Source organism: Magnolia sinica, chromosome 19, assembly GCF_029962835.1.
Source record: "Magnolia sinica isolate HGM2019 chromosome 19, MsV1, whole genome shotgun sequence".
Classification (NCBI taxonomy): Eukaryota; Viridiplantae; Streptophyta; class Magnoliopsida; order Magnoliales; family Magnoliaceae; genus Magnolia; species Magnolia sinica.
Genome location: NC_080591.1, coordinates 67,570,380 through 67,588,790, shown reverse-complemented (window position 1 = coordinate 67,588,790; position 18,411 = coordinate 67,570,380). Strand labels below are relative to the sequence as shown.

The 18,411-nt window shown below is 40.2% G+C and overlaps 1 protein-coding gene across 2 annotated transcripts in view; it reads right to left on the bottom strand.

Moving 5' to 3' along the window:
• The window catches only part of LOC131234908 (exocyst complex component SEC5B-like), an 81,287-nt gene extending 63,264 nt beyond the window's left edge, over positions 1-18,023 (bottom strand). The window contains exons 1-7 of one of the 2 annotated variants that reach the window (XM_058231904.1): positions 17,484-18,023; positions 10,383-10,534; positions 8,371-8,474; positions 2,484-2,678; positions 1,825-1,952; positions 1,556-1,714; positions 207-311 (exon numbers count right to left, since the gene is read on the bottom strand). In XM_058231904.1, the coding sequence (XP_058087887.1) occupies positions 207-311; positions 1,556-1,714; positions 1,825-1,952; positions 2,484-2,678; positions 8,371-8,474; positions 10,383-10,534; positions 17,484-17,885 (1,245 nt within the window). In that variant the 5' untranslated portion in view covers positions 17,886-18,023. The remainder of the gene's footprint in view (positions 1-206; positions 312-1,555; positions 1,715-1,824; positions 1,953-2,483; positions 2,679-8,370; positions 8,475-10,382; positions 10,535-17,483) is intronic. The other variant, XM_058231903.1, reaches the window with a different exon arrangement.
• Between the last annotated feature and the right edge of the window lie 388 nt (positions 18,024-18,411).

Here is an 18,411-nt window from a genome sequence, read left to right as displayed (position 1 = left end):
AAAGGGTTACTAGTTCCATAAGAAATATAAACCTACAAGGAACTCAGTTTGAAGATATAAGGTACTGAGCATGTCAAAGAATGTATACAAGGCATCATTACAATCTAAACAATCCGCATACTTCATGCCAAGTGTTTGTATCATTTTAATCTTGAATCAGAATGTTTGCAAATTGCTAACGAAAATGAAAAAATGCATAAGCCTACTTCAGCGAGGTCTAATTGTGGATCTTCCAATGACTTGTAAAGCATTCCTTTGAATTCCTGCATCACTTTTTCCGCCTCCTCAAGGACTCGTTTTAGTATTCCCACCTGAAAGTAAATGCATATTCCAGTGATATAGTGAAGTTCCTACAGAAAGCAGAAAGAGGCCATGCACTAGTTCCAATTTTTGGTCCTGTGCGGCACAACTGCTTTAAATTAAAATCAAGAGAGAAGCCCTGTTAAATTAACAGAATAAACAACCACATACGAGATTATCAAATTAAATTGCAACAAATTAGCTAGATTGTCACAACCAAAACATTTCATTCAAGTTTACTCTGTACTGCACGTAAATGCAGTCAGACAATCATATTCTCTTTCTAGAAATCAATTTCAAAAGAAAAATATGGAATGCATTGGAAGAATGTTGCCCAAAAATGGCCCTGGCAGCCTGGCTTCAGTGTTTGGCTGTGAAGCTGGCAAAAGCTTCCTCCATTGTCAAGCAGTAAACCAGCCAAACGTCTATGGGAGGTTGCTGTGGAAAGTGTGTAGCGTAACTATCTGCTTGAAAAAGTAGGTATCTGAGCAGTTGGTTAATTCAAACTAAAGCTGCTTTATCCAATATGCTTGTATATTATTTGTCCCTTTTCGGCAAGGTGGGTTAGGAAGAACTATCTAGTGAGGTGAAACGAAGTGGATCAGCCTCAGGCGCAGGGGGAGCTAGGATTAGAAAATGGATATAGAGGTTTGAGATAACAGAGAACAGCTATTGGAAGCAGATTACCATCAGAAAGCATGAGGTCAAGCCAGGATGGTGGAGCCAGTGGACTATCTTACCATAATTCACAGTACAGAGCATTGGTGATGTGGCAACCCATGATGGGGCAGCCTCATGGTTTTCTTCGAAGGGGTCGTTCCGGAGGTGGATGACAGTTCTGGAACGTAGTTTTTGGCATATGGGAGTTGTCACCCAAGATTATGTCATGATTTCCCTAGACTGTCTTGTCCAATCAGCAAGAAATTGCTTCCTAATGCTTTAGTAAATATCCTTACCATTGACAATTTTAATAAAAGGGATTTCACGATAATGAAAGGCCACATAATGTGCCTAAAGGGTGCAGAATCCACAGATCAAGTCCTCATTAATGCAAGGTAACATTTGAGGTGTTGAGATCATTTTTGGCTCTCTGGTATGAGGGTTTAGCCCAGCTTGATCTATAATCCAAGAGCCCATGTAATGATCATGCATGCGATTTACAAAGGGACTAATAAGTGTCTCAAATAGTACCAGGTACAAAGTTATAGTTCTTTGAAAAGGGAGAGGTTTTAAAAAGGAGAGGTACTCTATGTACATGAGAAGGCAGGACAATCGACTTTGCTTTCCTGTATTCCCTAACAGCCATATCATATTCGCCCTTACTGATGCTCCCACGAATTGCACTGGGCAAATTAAATAGTGTTCGGAACCTCTGTAGCATCCCTTGGACAGACCTGATCTTTTCAGCTTGCACCTGCAGTAATATCATGTGTAAGGAGAACAATCAATCTTTGGTGAAACATAAAACCATATGGTCATAGATGCCAATGGAATTCAAATTAGGAATTTTTATTTTATTTTTACCTGTCTCTCAAATAGAGGCTCAAAAGCACGATTTGCCAGCAAACTGACATTATGTATAGCGTGGTATAAGTTAGCAGTTCCTGCACCCTCAGGATCTTCCTCTATCCACTTAAGTTTTGATTCTATGTCTGAAAAAGAATTTAAACTCACTTCTCACAGTCAAGAGGACCAAAAATCATTGCATCAGTTAGCCATTAGTGATACAAATCACAATCCAAAAAAAAAAAAGTTTAAAACCCAGAACAGGCTCTGATTTCCTTTCATGGGTGTTTTGGTCCAAGTGCTGGTCCATCCAATCCGACCCATTCCAACCCAGGACATCTATTTAAATTATCACTTAATAAAAAGAACAAAATATAAGGAATAAACAACCATAACTCCTCTAGGACAATGGGTAGCATGTCTGGTTTCAAAGCGAAGGTTGTTGCCTGTAGGTTCAGTCTCCACTAGGCCATTATACACTTTATCAAGAGAACCAGGGTTTCCGGACCATTTTGTAGCCAGTTCCCATCTGGGTTTTAAATCACTGTATAAAAAAATTTTGAAGTGAAAGGGAAATATACAAATGTATGCCAATCCTTTGGAAAAACAAAACTAAATCAACCAAGTTGATATAAAAAAATAAAATCAAATAATCCAGGTGGACAGTTCTAGCATACCATCGATTGTGTTTTTGCAAGAGACGAAACAGTCAAAATTTTCTTTAACCAATTGCTTCTTCTGCTCAGTCCTTCCCTTGAGGTCTGTTTTTAAAACAAGTGCACCAGACTCCAAATCTGCTGCACTTGTGTCTTGGTGTATCCGTGACAGGAATAGCTTCGCATCAAATTGTTCAGAAAAATACATCAATTTTTCTGCAAAATTCAAATGTGGACTGATGTCAAACTATCAGAAACTAATTTTAGCCTTGGAGATTTAAGAGATGATGACCACAGGCCATACAATAAAGCCACAGAAACTCAACAGGAACATTTCTATAAAACAACTAGTTATCTTTTCTGAAGAAGATTACAAACATATTATTTTGGTAAAAAATAAGACTAGCCAATCTGTAAATCGATCTACACTCATCAACATATATCTTTTCCACCCTGAAATTGCAATTTCAAAGGGCGAAAATGGAAGAAATTGGACTTTTTCTGCTTCAAATCAATGTCGGTGAATAAAACTCCTGCATAGATATATGGATTTGTACTTGTTTTCTTCCTAATTTATTGAAAAAAAAATGAATTTAAACTTCTAAAATGAAATTTTCTCATTGAATGGGTTCTTGCCCGATTCAATCTCAGACAAGGCGTTCCAAAACAGTAACGGTGGCCGTAATGGCCACCACCGTTACCGTTATGATAAGCCATAACGGCCATTACAGCCATTTAAAAATTTAAAATTTAAAATTTAAAAAAAAAAAAAAAAAACGTTATAAGACCGTTACGGCCTGTTTTTCTGTAATGGCCATTACAGCCGTTTCGACCCCGTAACGCATAACGGTTATGACCGTTACGTAACGGCCATTACGGCAGTTATTGTAATTGCTAGGATGTTAAGCACACATAGGTTGTCAAGATCAAGAGAAGATCAAGCTCAAGATCGGTTTATGTTCAAGAGAAGATCAGGCTCAAGATCGGCTTATGTTCAAGAAACGATCAAGCCCAAATTCAAGATAAACTCCGAGACAAAGTTCAAGCCAAAGTGAATCAAATATTTGATATATCTCAAGTAGTGTAAACCCTAGAAAGACCTTTTGATGGGGACATCATGCGCACACGCGTACGCACAACACTCCCCCCCCCCCCCCCTCTTCTACGCACGCACGCAGAAGGAGGGCCCCACCATCGATCTGGCTCGATGACGACGTCCACGGAGGGCCTCCTAGCTAGAAGACGAAATTTTGGTTCAAAAAGGTGGCCCGATAATCAAGAAAAGTCCATCATGGGATCTCATGATCGTGGCCCACTCGTCGGATTGATTTCATATTTTAGGTTTTGCTTATTGTTATTATTTAGAACATCGTGAACACTTTAGATTTCTTTATTTGATTTTTATTTTAGTTTACTTCATCGCCAAGTAATAGGTTGCGCACATGGTGCGAGTTTTTGGGGTATAGGGTTTTCCCTATAAATAGGCACCCCTTGTAGTTCTTTTCATTCATTGAAGCTGAATAAAAATTTCTGCTTTATTTTTCTGCTCTCTTAGTGAGTTGTGGAAGAATTCAAAAGTGGGTGTGAAGCACTCCCTTTTCGAAGGGCTAACTACCGTGGTACGAAGTCACGTCTATCCCCATCCACCTCTATCCTCTTTCATACATATCTCTCATCTTCTATCATCATTATTGCTTTGAATTTCCCAGCTTTTGCAGCTATTCATCCCCCTACAACCAGTTTCCAAAATCTGGACCTGTAGGAGGGCTGAAACTTCGGCGGAGCACTACGCCTCGGCCTTACGTCGGATCGTCGTCAAACTTGGAGGGATTGGAGGTCTCCTCTGGCCGACTAAGGCCTAGGTGTCACTTTGGAGAGACGGGCTTCCCGCACACGTGCGTCAACCCCGGGCCATCATCTGCACGTGGGAGCTTTCTTCGGGTCAGGTTTTCCTCTGATTTTTCTCTTTTCATTCCTATTTCCTAAACCCTAGCCTTAGTTTGCATTAGCTCTAATTTATTTGCCCCTTTTTTCACCCTAGGGTTCCTTGAATTGAAATTGGGGAATCCCTTAGATTAGGGACTATTTGATATGCATATATGGTTGATTTCTATTTCCCTTTGAGCATCGTTTGGTTTATAATTTTTATTGGTCCAGTCTTAGCCTGTGTAGGCCTGGACCCGCATAGATTTCTCTTTACTTGAATGTTTGGATTTTTTATGTCGGATATGGAATTTGTGTAATTGTTTCTGAACTAAGGTGATTTTAAGGCTGAAATCTCACACATCATGTTTAATTTCATGCCCTACATCAACCTTAGGACTATATGTTTTCAAAAATGTTTGATCACGGGTTTTTACATTTGTTTTTGCCTAGAATTCATCCAGCCTAACTTATAGTTCGACCAGCCTAAGCTTCCTCGGCCAGCCCAACTTTCAAGCTCGAGCAAATAACAACTTTCGTTGAAAATTCAGCTAGCCTGAGTTTTGGTTCGACTAGCCCAAGCTTGAAATTCGGCCAGCCCGAGAAAGTTCGGGTGAAATTCTAGAAACATTAACTTTTGGAATTTGCAGGAATTCGGCCAACCGAAGGGCAAATTCGGCTAGCCGAATTGTGATATTCAGCCAGCTGAACTTGACCTCGGGCCAGCCAAATTTTGGATAATTCTTATCCCACGTAATCCGAAATCCGTTAAACAGAATTCGGTGAACTCAGGCTAGTCGAAGACTATCTCGGGCTAGCCGAAGTTCTAACTTATTTGCAAATAAATTGATGTTTTCTATCATTCCGAATTACACAAAATTATTATCATAATTCTTCTGGAAGAGAGAGAGAAGCTCAAGTCATCAGCAAGCTATTTGTTAGTATTTATAATTTATTTTAATAGATTATTCAATTCCCTTTATTCTTATATCATTTTAGACTTAATCTAGGAGAGTAAACTATATTCCTCTTTGAGATATAAGAGAATTGAATTAAGTAGCATTTGATTTTTTCATAATTAAAATCTATAGAACCCTAGACTCTTTCTATCTGATTGAACACTGCTCCATCTACGTTCAAGAAAGAAGATCTTCTGCTACGAGTTTCTGCTACATCTTCTACGATTGAACATAAGTATACCTTCTAAAACTCTGTTTAGGTTTTTCTGAGATCTCCTGTGAAAATCTCAGTTAAGGTTTTGTCTGAGATAGCCTGTGAAAATCTCAGACATTTTTATTGTGATAGCCCATGAAAATCACAAAGAACTGTATCAAGTTATTGCGATGACCCTGTGAAAACATTTTTATAGTGAAAGCCAAAATTACCAAGGAAGTAATTTTGAGCGTGGAGTAGGTGTCGTTGTTTTTAAGCACCAAACCACTATAACTCCTTGTGCCATGTGGTGAATGCTTTATTATTATTATTAATGATTGGATGTATTTTATTTTAGTTTTGTGGTGAATGTTGTAATTCTTTAATTTACTCTTGCTAGTTTGAAATTTTGATTTTAAAGACATTCATGAAATAAGTTGTCCTGCCTAAAATTTTATGTGAAGGCTGTCCTACGAATCATTTGGAATCAAAGTTTCAATACTTAAGTAATTGAGATCTTTGTATTATTTACATATTCAGCATTTGTTTCGAATATTTGGCATTGTCCTATTCACCCCCCTTCTAGGACATCGCTAACTTTCCATTTCAGTTATGTAACTGATTTTTAATACCTTGCTCTCAGAATGGAATTTCCCCAAAGTTAGGTATTTTTTTCTTTCGGGTTTTTTATTTCGCCCAACTTACATTGTTATTGCTCAATCGATAGTGTAGTGTAAAGTCAGCCATAATATCACGATAGCGATAATATCACAGTAAATTGCACAATATGCACGATATTTCCCTTGATAAAATGGTGGATTTTGCATCGCCCACCTCCAATACGGATAGTATCAGCCAATTCTATCGATGCATCGAATGCTGGTCAGGGATCCCTAGACACTTAGCTCAACACGCCCCAACCCGGCCTGGCCCATTTGCAACCCTACCCATTGCACAATAGAAAAAATCAAGGCTCACTAGATTTAAGTTTCCAAACCTCAAGTACCAAAATTGAAAACATCACCACAATGCAAACCTACCAACAAGGTGTTGGTATCCGTTACGATAAGCTCATAAAGGCCAATATGTATAGGTAACGGCTATGACCGTTACGTTATACGGGGGTGAAAAGGGGTAGTTAGTTTTTTGAGACTGTATCAGCCGTTACGATGGCCGTAAAGGCCGTTAAAGGCATAACGATCGTTACTCCCTTAACGGTCGAAAAACGATCACTTTTTTTTTCAATTTAAATTAATTTTTCTCCTCTTTGCCACTTTTCTCATTCCAAAAACTCTCCTATATCATCTTACAACATCTTTCGACCACTCTTACTATAGCTTTTTAAGATTAAAATTGTGGATTGAAGTGATTTGAGTGAATAGAATCTCCAATGGCCTTTTTTTCAAAAAATTGAAAAAACGGTATGCATGCCTTTTTTCTGATTTCTAGTTGTAACTTGTAATGCTTGATTGTGATGTGTAAACATTAGAGACATAATCATATTAAACAATTCACTAGACAAACCGTTACAACACTCTCACCAAAGAGTGGACTATTACACTACCATAAACATGTTCAAAACAAAAATGAATACATATTTGAAATATTTACATTATTCTTGATTTTCTAAATATTTTTTTGGAACTTTTCGGGCAAAAGAAAATTTTCAACCGTTACGGGGGTTGTAACGGTCGTTACGCCCCCGTATCAGCCGTTATGGCCTGTATCAGTAATGGTGGTGACCGTTACAGCCACTGTTACCGATACGGAATACCTTGCCTACCAACCTACAAAGCCACCAAGTTGCATGACGGAAGAACACCCAACGTAAAGATGCACACTCCTCCATGTGAAATATGAACCCTCATTGGAGCATTTTGGTACTAGTCGTGACCAATAGCCATCAGCAGTCGGCTCGTTAGTAAGGCGAGAGCTTCAAGCCCAATTTCTGGTGGCACACCCCCCACGCAAGCACCACCCGACGAAGGGATTTCTTCTATTCCAATAGATTTATTTTTGAATTGTTTGATCATTTGGGTCAGTTGTAACTACATCGGATAGAAATTTCAAACATTTCGTTTGATTTTTGGATATCAAACAGACCTCCCATATGGTAATCTTAATGTGTCCGATTTACCCTCTTTTGCAATCTATTTCGCTACAACACCTACTGCTCTAGCTAATTGTCCACCCTTTACAAGTGAAATTTCTATGTTATGTATGGCCATGCATGATAGTGGAGCTGCCATGTGCACGGCATGCATGACTGGCGGCACGACTTGCATGCAAGCAAAAGGGTCGCGGGATGCATAAATGCCCGATTTTCCTTTTATATGAATATGTACCAATAACAAAAGAATTCAAGCTCAAGAATGCCTTCACCGAAATATGACAGTCTAAGAGGGATCTGAAAACTCAAGTTGAATAAATGACAATATATAAGTTATGATTATGCAGCTATGTGGTTTGTAGTACAATCACATAGCTGTGTGACTGGTGGCATGCATGACTGGCAGCACGACTTGCATGCAAGCAAAAGGGTCACAGGATGCATAATGCCCGATTTTCCTTTTACATGAATATGTACCAATAACAAAAGAATTCAAGCTCAAGAATGCCTTCACCGAAATATGACAGTCTAAGAGGTATCTGAAAACTCAAGTTGAATAAATGACAATATATAAGTTACGATTATGCAACTATGTGGTTTGTAGTACAATCACAATGTTTGATAACAGTATACCCAGCCAAGCACCATAATATGAAATGAAGCACAAAAGCTGAAGTTCCAATTATGTAGCAAAGAAACATGATGGAAGAAGAATTGGAATACCACGAGTGCTTGGATCCAGAATATCTTTATCAGGCTTGTCCCTGGAAACCGGAGAACTTTCTGAAGCATCATTGATCAATGTTAATGACTTGTTATCTATTATCCTGCCAATTTGCAACATAAAGACATGGGTAATGGGAACAAACAACAAAAGAGTAACAATATAGAAAGTAACTCATAATCTGCTAAATGAAACGATTTTAACCTCACGATATAAAAACAAGTAACATATATGTCTCTGTTGCTCAAGTCTAAACTACACAACTATTAACATTACTCTTGTTCTATTTCACCCAAGTAAAAATTTAACAGCACTGAAAAAACATGCTTTGGGAAATATTCTCTTACTCTGTATGCTTTTGGACATTTTTTAGAGGCAAGGTCTCTCTCCCTCACCTAAATGAGGAAATAATGCTCGCACCATCACTCGTTGGCCTGCTCAGAGGAAAGGATTATGGAGATTCTCATTTACTGATCTCAGGAGAGTTGGAATGAGGAGGTGGGAGAAGTACATTGAAAGGATAATGCACGCCAAGATGGAAAACGCCATAAGTGCATCTGTTATGATTAACTTCTACCACAAGCAAAATTTGCATATGATATATAGGCAGATGGGGACACTAGAAATCTCCTGGGATTCTGCGTGGTGGTGTACCAAATCAAGTCCTTGACTTGGAGCCTTTACCAATGCAGGGTAAACTTAGTGATAGTGTCAATGCTCCTGCTGAACATATCCAAGAGAAAGTAAAGAAGAAGATTTAAGAAGCAACGAGTACGAGACTCATCAGCAAACCATTGTCAATTTGTCAAACCAATTATTGGAAAAAAGCTATAGAAGAAACTTAAAACCACCAAGCTCATAGGCAAGGTTCTAAAAATTGGCATCAGGGGGCATATCGGCCAGGCCCAAAAATGATACGATACATGGGGTATGGAACCATATCAGACATGTATCAGACAATACAGACCCGTATCAGCCTTTTTTATATTTTGCCAAAGATTCTGAAAAAAAATTATCTAAAAATAGGAGACACCATAGTGTATCTTTTTTTTGTCTGTGTGTACGTGTTTTTAAGCACAAATTTCTTTTTTTTTTCTTTTTATTAGTTGTTAGTTTCCTTTTAAAAAGAAGAAGAAGAAGAAGCAAAAACTTTCTTAGTCTTAGGAAGTAACAAGTGGGGTTTTGATTAAATTAGGTAACTGGAGTTTGCAACACCTATATATACAAAGCCATGCATATGGTTTTGGAGCACTTTGTTTTCATTGAATGAGCAAACTTTTGGGGTTTTCTTCTGTGCTTTCTGTTCTTAGTGTTGGAAGAGTAATTCATCTACTCTTTCGAGTTATAAAATAATAATAATAATAATAATCATCATCTTAGGAAGCAACAAGTGGTGTTTTGATTAAATTAGGTAAGTGGTGTTTGCAAGACCAAGCATATGGTTTTGGAGCCATGATTGTTTTCATTGAATGAGTAAACTTTTTTAGGGTTTTTTTCTGTGCTTTTTGTTCATAGTGTTAGAAGAGCGATTCTACTTTTTCTAGTAACTATGATACTATATGACTATTGTAATCTTTCAAAACCTCTTTATTCAATTTGGGGAATTCTAAGAATTGCATGACACTATTGTAGAGAATTGTGTACCCCAAAGCTGGCACGTGCACTTTTTCTTGAATTACTTTAATTCTGGACCTAATTTTTGCTTTGAATTGTGTACATCTAACAAGTTCTGTAGAAGAAATAGAAGAAAGTATAGTTGCACGAAGCATGAAGTGAAGCCGCAACATATTTGGGTGCGGGAGCAGGGAAGTGTATCTTTCAAAATGTAAACAAGTATAAAATAGGTAGGAAGCAGGAGAGGAGTGAGACTTCGAAGAGGGGAATCGTGGCAGCGAAACCTAGTTAGAAGGGTCCTGCAACTAATCAAGTGATTAATGATTACTGATATCAGCAATCATCCACGTGGATGCAAAGGAATAAACAAGACATTAGCAAAAATAGCAAAGCTTACCCCAGTCCTAATGGATCAACAAATTCCAGCCCACGAGATAATGAATTTAAGTTGGTAAACCCCTTTCGGCCCAATGTTGACCCTTTCCTCTCCATGGTTTGGGCAACAGGCGCTGCTCTCGTCTCCCGCATTTCACGTACTCGACGACCAAGCTGTTATAGAAAATATGAATCTACAGATCACTTTTCCAACCTCAAATAGCTGGGTAAGGCCATGATGATGATGAAGAATAAATGAATGAACAAGTCATCTTTCCCTGCGTCATCAATATATCAATATAACAGCACAAAAAAGAAAGTAATGGAACAACATTACTAGGAATATATAGTCTTTGGGAACTTATGCAGATATTATGAAGCGCACCAACTCTTGCATAGATTTATATTAGCACAACTCCAAAAATATTATTGGAGAAGTAAGAAGACCCCCCCCCCCCAAAAAAAAAAAAAAAAAGTCCAATTAACAAGGAGATATTACCTAAATTTCAATAGCCATCGACCCTCCAAAATCCAGCTCAGTAACAGCCCCTATCCCAGCTCATTAAAAGCCCCAAAAATCACCCATATCCCAGTCCAAATCCAGCCCCTATTACAAACCAATAAAAGCCCAAAAATTCTTCTTTTATTCCAACAGCCACAACCCCCTTTTTTCATTTTACAAAGCCCAAACGTCCAATTAACAAGGAGATATTACCAAAATTTAATAGCCATCTACCCTCCAAAATCCAGCTCAGTAACAGCCCCTATTCCAGCCCATTAAAGGCCCCAAAAATCAGCTATATCCCAGTCCAAATCTAGCCCCTATTACAACCCAATAAAAGCCCGAAAATCCTTCCTTTATTCCAACCTTTTAAAAGCCCTGAAAACCAGACTTACCTCAATCCAAATCCAGCCTTTATCGCCGCTGCACCGCCACACAACCCCCCCCCCCCCCCCCCCCCCCCTTCTTTTTACAAAGCCCAAACGTCCAATTAACAAGGAGATATTACCGAAATTTAATAGCCAGCTACCCTCTAAAATCCAGCTCAGTAACAGCCCCTATTCCAGCCCAATAAAAGCCCCAAAAATCAGCCATATCCCAGTCCAAATCCAGCCCCTATTACAACCCAATAAAAGCCTGATAATCCTTCCGTTATTCCAACCTTTTAAAAGCCCTGAAACCAGCCTTACCTCAATCCAAATCCAGCCTTCATCCCAGCCTATTAAAAGCCCAAAATCCAACCCATTAACAGTCCAAATCCAGCCCTTGTACCAACCCATTAGAACCTAGAATCTGAGCCCATTAACAATCTTTTGTTCTAAAGGCTTTTATCAATTGGATTTACAACGCTTGAAGATTATTTTGAATAATATGACATAGACGATGAACAACAAGTGGCCTTTGTCAAGGTCAAGCTAAAGGGCCCAACAAGAATCTAGTGGTGAAGCATTGGCAACAACAATCTCATCATGGGTTGCCCTACTATCATCAAATGGGCTGACATTAGAGAGAAGCTGAAAAGTACTTGCCTTTAGACTACATGGATACCCTTCTCCAAGAGCTCCTTGCGTTCAAATGGGAAGTTTTATCGATAGATGACTAAACTAAGAAGTTCAATGAGCTTTTTGTCTATTGTAAGTTTGAAAAGATAGATCAACTAAAAGCTAACTGCTATCGGGCAGAATTACGCCAAGAGATCCAGCACGAGATGGTCATGTATGATTTTGAGTCAGTCAACAGTATTCATCAGAAGGCTCGACGAGTTAAACAATAGCTGCGACAACACTCTTTGGCACTTTGGCTATCAGCCTGGGAACCTTCTATAAGGAAAGATCCGGATCCACACCTTAATCGGACTCCACCATAAGGCTACCACCGACCACCTCCCTAACATTTTCAACCACGCCCACAAATGCAGACTCCACTTGTAAGGCAACCACAACCTTTCTAACGCCCTCCGCCGCAAAATTCATACCAAAGGCAACCAATGTTACGGGGACAAAACACCAGACAGCAAGGTCCTAATCCTAATCCCCCCTTAGGCGAGAACAGTCAGGTGTTGATTGTTACTGTTGCGGATAGATATGAACTTTTTTAATGGGTGTCCACAAGCCAAGAATCTCCATTATTGCAATAAAAGGATGACCCCTACTACCCGGACGGGCATGAGTATTACAATGAGCACATTAAGATGGAACAACGCTATATAGAGCATGCATCACAACCCAAGAACCCCCTTGCTAAAACCACGGTCAACATTGAGGTTGAAGGCCCCACTCATATCACATGCTACCTCCTTACAACCAGAGAGGAGGAAGAGGATGACTAGCAACGGACCACTATTTTTCGTACACAAGTAAAATGCCAGGATAAGTTATGTAACATAATCATAAATAGTGACAGTGCGGCAAACATCATCTCATCAGAGGTATTGATAAGCTCAAATTGTCAACTGAAAGGCATCCAAAACCATATAGGATTGCGTGGGTCGATGACACTATCATCCCCATAACTTGAAGGTGTTTGAAGTCCTTTAAAATCAACATATATGAGGATAACATTTGGCATAATTCCAAAGAATGTTACCCATATCCTTCTCAGTCGACCTTGCCTCTTTGATCGAAAGGTACAAAACGATGGTGAGGCTAACACATAATTTCAAAAGGGGAGGTCTTCGGACCCACCTTCATCCATTGCCGCCTATGTCATCTCCTTCATCTATGTCCCCATTGTCTGCCCTTCTCAACTCCAGTGTTCTCACCATACGGAACTTCAAAGAAGAGAGCAAGGAGAAAGGCATAATGTCCGCTCTAGTTACAAAACAGGTAAAGAGCTCGTTACTGATCAGAATGAGCCTATTCCTAATGAAGTTAAATCCATATTTCATGACTTCCAAGATTTAATCCCTGATGATCTACCTGAAGAGTTGCCTCTGTTGCAGGATATCTAGCATGTAATAGATTTAGTTCCCAAAGCATCCTTACCTAACTTACCGGCATACCAAATGAGTCCAACTGAGCATGCCGAGTTGAAGCATCAAGTTGATGATCGCTAAAAAATGGTTGCATCGGAGAGAGCCTAAGCCCACGTGTTGTGCCAACCCTCATTGCCCCCAAGAAGGATGGAAGTTGGCATATGTGTGTGGACAACCAAGTTATTAATAAAATTATGGTGAAGTACTGCTTCTCCATTCCTCAGCTTGATGATATGTTGGACTTGTCATTGTCTACTTTGACAACATTATTATCTAAAGTTGATGAATGAGCACCTCTATCACCTAAGTCTTATCTTCAGAGTCCTTCACCACAAGCGCTTGTACATCAACCTTAAAAAGTGCACCATTATTACATGTGGGCTTCTTAGGATACATCGTCTCATCACTAGGTGTTAAGGTGGACCCATCAAGGTGGCAGCCATTATTGATTGGCCGACACCTATCACCATCTCTGAAGTTCATAATTTCCATGGCCTTGTCACATTTTACGGATGTTTTGTGCAAAACATCGACAACATCATGGCTCTGGTTATTGATTGCATGAAACAAAGAGAGTTTCGATGGACAAGTGCAACAAAAAGAGCATTTAATGGGATCAAACATAAGATGATTGAAGCTCTATATTTGAGCCTTCCGGACGTTGAGAAGGTATTTGAGGTGAGTTGCAACACTTCCGACATCGGCATTGGTGGAGTTCTCAATCATGAGGGCCATCCGATAGCATTTTTCAACAAGAAGCTCTCTCATGTAAAGCAACGGTACTCCAATTATGCCTTAAGAGTTTCATGCCATTGTCTAGACTCTACGGCATTGGCAACTCTATGTCGTTTGCAAGGAGTTTTTCATATACGATGATCATGAAGCACTCAAGTATCTAAACTCTCAGCAAAATATGGGTGCTCATCGTGTCAAGTGGAATGCTTACCCATAGGAGTTCTCCTTCATCATCCTTCACAAGTTTTCCAGGAAAAATCAGGTTGTTGATGTCTTGAGCTATCATGCATATTTATTGTCATTGATGTTCATCATTGTTCCGAGACTTGAAGAGATACGGCATAAATATGAGAAGATAAGAACTTCAAACATATTTACACAAACAATCATAGTGGAGAGCATGCGAGACACCCACATTTTAGCATTCATGATGACAACTTGTTTTGGCGGACGCAACCTTGCCTACCTGCCATGTAAGAATTACACACCGGTAGATGTAGTGGTCACTTAGGCCATGATAAGACCCTAGCCCTCGTTGGATATAGATACTTTTAGCCTTATCTAAAATCAGACATCATGGAGATTTGTCAGTCATGCAGAGTTTTCCAAATCGTTAAGGGTTTTTTTTTTTTAAAAAAAAAAAACAGTGGATTGTATCGGCCACTACCGATCCCTCATGCACCGTGAGAAGATCTTAACATGAACTTTGTTCTAGATTTGCCAAAGACCGCCTGAAAAGTTGATTTAGCATTTGTGGTGGTTGGCCAATTTTCAAAGATGGCTCATTTCATACCAAGTCCAAATGCAACAAACGCTCTAAAGATTGCTCAATTATTTTTTCAAGAGATTATTCGTCTTCATGGGCTTCCAAAGACAATTGTGTCATATCACGATACCGAGTTCATGAGCTATTTCTGGAAAACTCTTTAGGTAGCGCCATAGCAACAAATACCAAGCTTCGGTTATCTAGTGCCCACCACCCTCAAATCAATTGTCATACGAAAGTGAACAACCATAGCTTGGGCAAGTTATTACAATGTCTTGTCCACGATCGTATAGCTACGTGGGACCTAGTAATACCCATAGCTGAATTTTCCTATAATAACTCAGTCAACAAGTCCACAAGGATGTCACTTTTTGAAACATTAATTGGTATGCAATCACTTCTTCTAATCAATTTCGTTCCTCCACCCATAAGAGTCGAAACCAAGCATAGAAGCTAATGACCTCATCCGTCGTATGCAGCAGGTGCATGACAAAGTTTGATGCAATATCTTTGCAAGTAATGATAGTTATAAGCAACATGTGGATGCAAGACATTGTTTTGTCGAATTTGTGGAAAACAACATGGTTATGATATGTGTTCATCCTGAATGGTTACCCCCCGGATCCTCAAAAAAGCTCGATCCTTGCAGTGCAAGACCGTTCAAAATCATAGAGAAGATCAATGTCAATGCTTATGTTTTAGATCTCCCAGCAAATTTACCTAGCAGACATATTTTCAACCATTTTGCCACCTACAGACATAATCATTGATATTCTCAACAATTAGATCGTCTCCACACGTTAAGGTGGTTGCCAGAAGTTTCTCATCCATTGGCAAGGACAACCTCTCTACGATGTTGTAGGGATCACAACTACAAACTTCCAATGCCTAAATCCTGACCTCTATGAGCAATATCATCTCATTAACTCACCGGAGTCGAGTTCTTTTAAGTTTGGGAGGATTCATGCAAGTTGAATTGGGCCTAAAATCCATGGGCCAAGCCTGGCCAAGCCCCACAGCTGGCCCATCAATAAGGAGGCCCACGCCTCCAAATTAGGCGGTCTCATTAGATATCTCTTATCCATTAAGCATCTTTCTTATTCACTTTTCCATTTTTGCAATAAGTCATTAGTTCTTAATGACATTAAGAACCTTCCTTCTTTGTAGGTCTCAAAGCCCTTTTAAGGGCCTAACATGAGTAGTATCAATGCGCCTTGGAAATGAATGAAAGTTTTTACTGTTTCTACTTCATTTGTGATTCTTGTGCTTAGCTTAGAGGTGCCTACGTTTGGGCAAATCCTTCCCATAACCGCCTGTGCCAGCAACACTTGTGTCCACAAATGACCACATATCACCAGACTTTTCGCATTCACACCACATATTAAGAAGTCGACAGTCGGCACCACCTAAGAACTTTGCTAAACTCATGCCATAGAGACACTTCACTCGAGCTCTCTCACCTCTCTTTTTTTGTCATAACACAAGACATCCCCCTACGAGCCCTGCTTATAAGGGATTTTACCCGACTACAAGTTCTATAAGCACCACTGACCTCTGACTCTTGCACTAAAGTTCGATTCCTATTTCCTAAGAGTTTCTTGAGAAACCCAATCAGGATTGTGTTTCCGGCATGGATTAGATCTCACACATACGTGCCATGTTGGCACACATTTGGCATGTACACAAGTTTCATTGTATGTGTGTGTATGTGTATGCGTGTGTGTGTGCAGACCACGTGTGCTAGCATGGGCCACATAAGTGTGAGATCCAATCTTGCACGTATGTGCCATGTTGGCACACATTGGCATGTACAAGAGCTTTATAGCATGTGTTAGTGTGTGTGTGTGATATGACCTTTGCTAAGCACCCATGTGTGCAATAAAGATCGCATACACACCACACATGTGCTAGCATGGCACATAGGTGTAAGATCCAATCCATCCATCAGGTTGGTCCGACCTTCTACATGTTTTCTGAAAATTAATCTAGTCCACTTAGCATCTGGACTCTGATATTGGAAACAGGTTGGTGGGTTATATAAAACTTCAGCCAAGTTTTTCAGGGTCGTACATTTGTTTTGTAAACTGTGGCCTACCTGACCAGTGGATCAACCTGATTCTTTGGCTCGGTATCAATATAGTGGTTCCTTTCTGATGATCTTGGACCTATCATACCATGTTGACAAATGTGCAGCGTGTACATGAGCTTTATTGCACACACGTTTGCACCTAGCCAAGCGAGAGAGAGAGAGAGAGAGAGAGGCCTCAAGCCGAACCAGTTGGATCACAGTTTACAGTCCATCCAGCAGATAAGTTCCAACCTACTAAGGAGGTACAACACCCAACCCTTCCAATATGTTGGCCCCACCATAAGGATCTCCCAGTGCAAAAATCAAACCCCGTGTATTTATCAGGTATACCACACAAACGCCATAAAAACAATGTCTGTCCATTGATAAATAGCAAAATAAGTGTGGTATACACTCGATGAACGGATGTGGCTGATTTTTGCACAGATTGATCCTCGTGATGGTGCCAACCAATCGGATGGGTTGGATGTCGCACGCATATGAAAAGTGGAAGTTATCATACTAGCAAATTACCACAAGATCTCTAAAAAGGCCGGAGGAGGAGAAGACAAGGTATACCTCGGACTCATCGACTCGCTTCCAGCAATTGGGCTCTTCGCCATCCCACCTCCGATTGCCGCCGCTGCCAGCATCATCCCTCCCGCCTTTCCGGGGAGCAGCAACACCGGCTCGAGTCTGCGCGGCTGCGTAGTCCCTGCCAGCGTAAGAATCCTCATCCCCGGAGGAGATGCTGAGCAACTCGACCTCAGAGTCGTCGTGACGGGTGGTGGTGGTGGTGGTGGTGGTAGGGTTAGAGTTTTTCGGGTGGTGCTTAGTAGGAGGAGGTTGGAGGAGGTTGACGACGGGCTTTGAAGGCTTTGAAGGAGGTCTGTGATAGTTGAGATCTCTCTCTGCCTGCTCTTTCAAGGCCATCTGTAGAAGCTCGTCTTCGTCCATTTCATCGCTACTGTCGCTCGACATTTTCGCTTCTCTGTCTCTCTCGATCTGGATTTTCGGTCTTTAGCTACAAGGAAGATCTGGATTTTTCGGTCTTTAGCTACAAGGAAGGGGCGCTTTTCTTCTGCCCTCTAATTCGGGCATGTGCAAGAGCGCTGTCTGATGGTTCAGACACCCGTTTTCAAGCGCCGACTCCAGACGCGGCATACACGCGAGCACCTCGTCTGCATGCGTGCGGCAATTGTCTAGAACGCATGTTCGACACCTAATCCCGATACACACGTATCTAGGATAAACTTAGCTTACAAATCCACCCGTGGAGCCCACCGTAAATGTTTTATTGACATCCAGTCCGTCCATCATGTGATGTCCCTAAATTTCTCCATAGTGCCTAAAAAACTGGCTGATCTGAAGCTCAGGTGAGCCACAGTACAGAGGACAGTTAGGGCTTATTTGGATTCTTGTAATTGAAAGATACTGGAATCCAAATCACATGGTAAACGAAATAGATGTCAAGTTGGAATCTAATTACAATACATCATAATTTAGA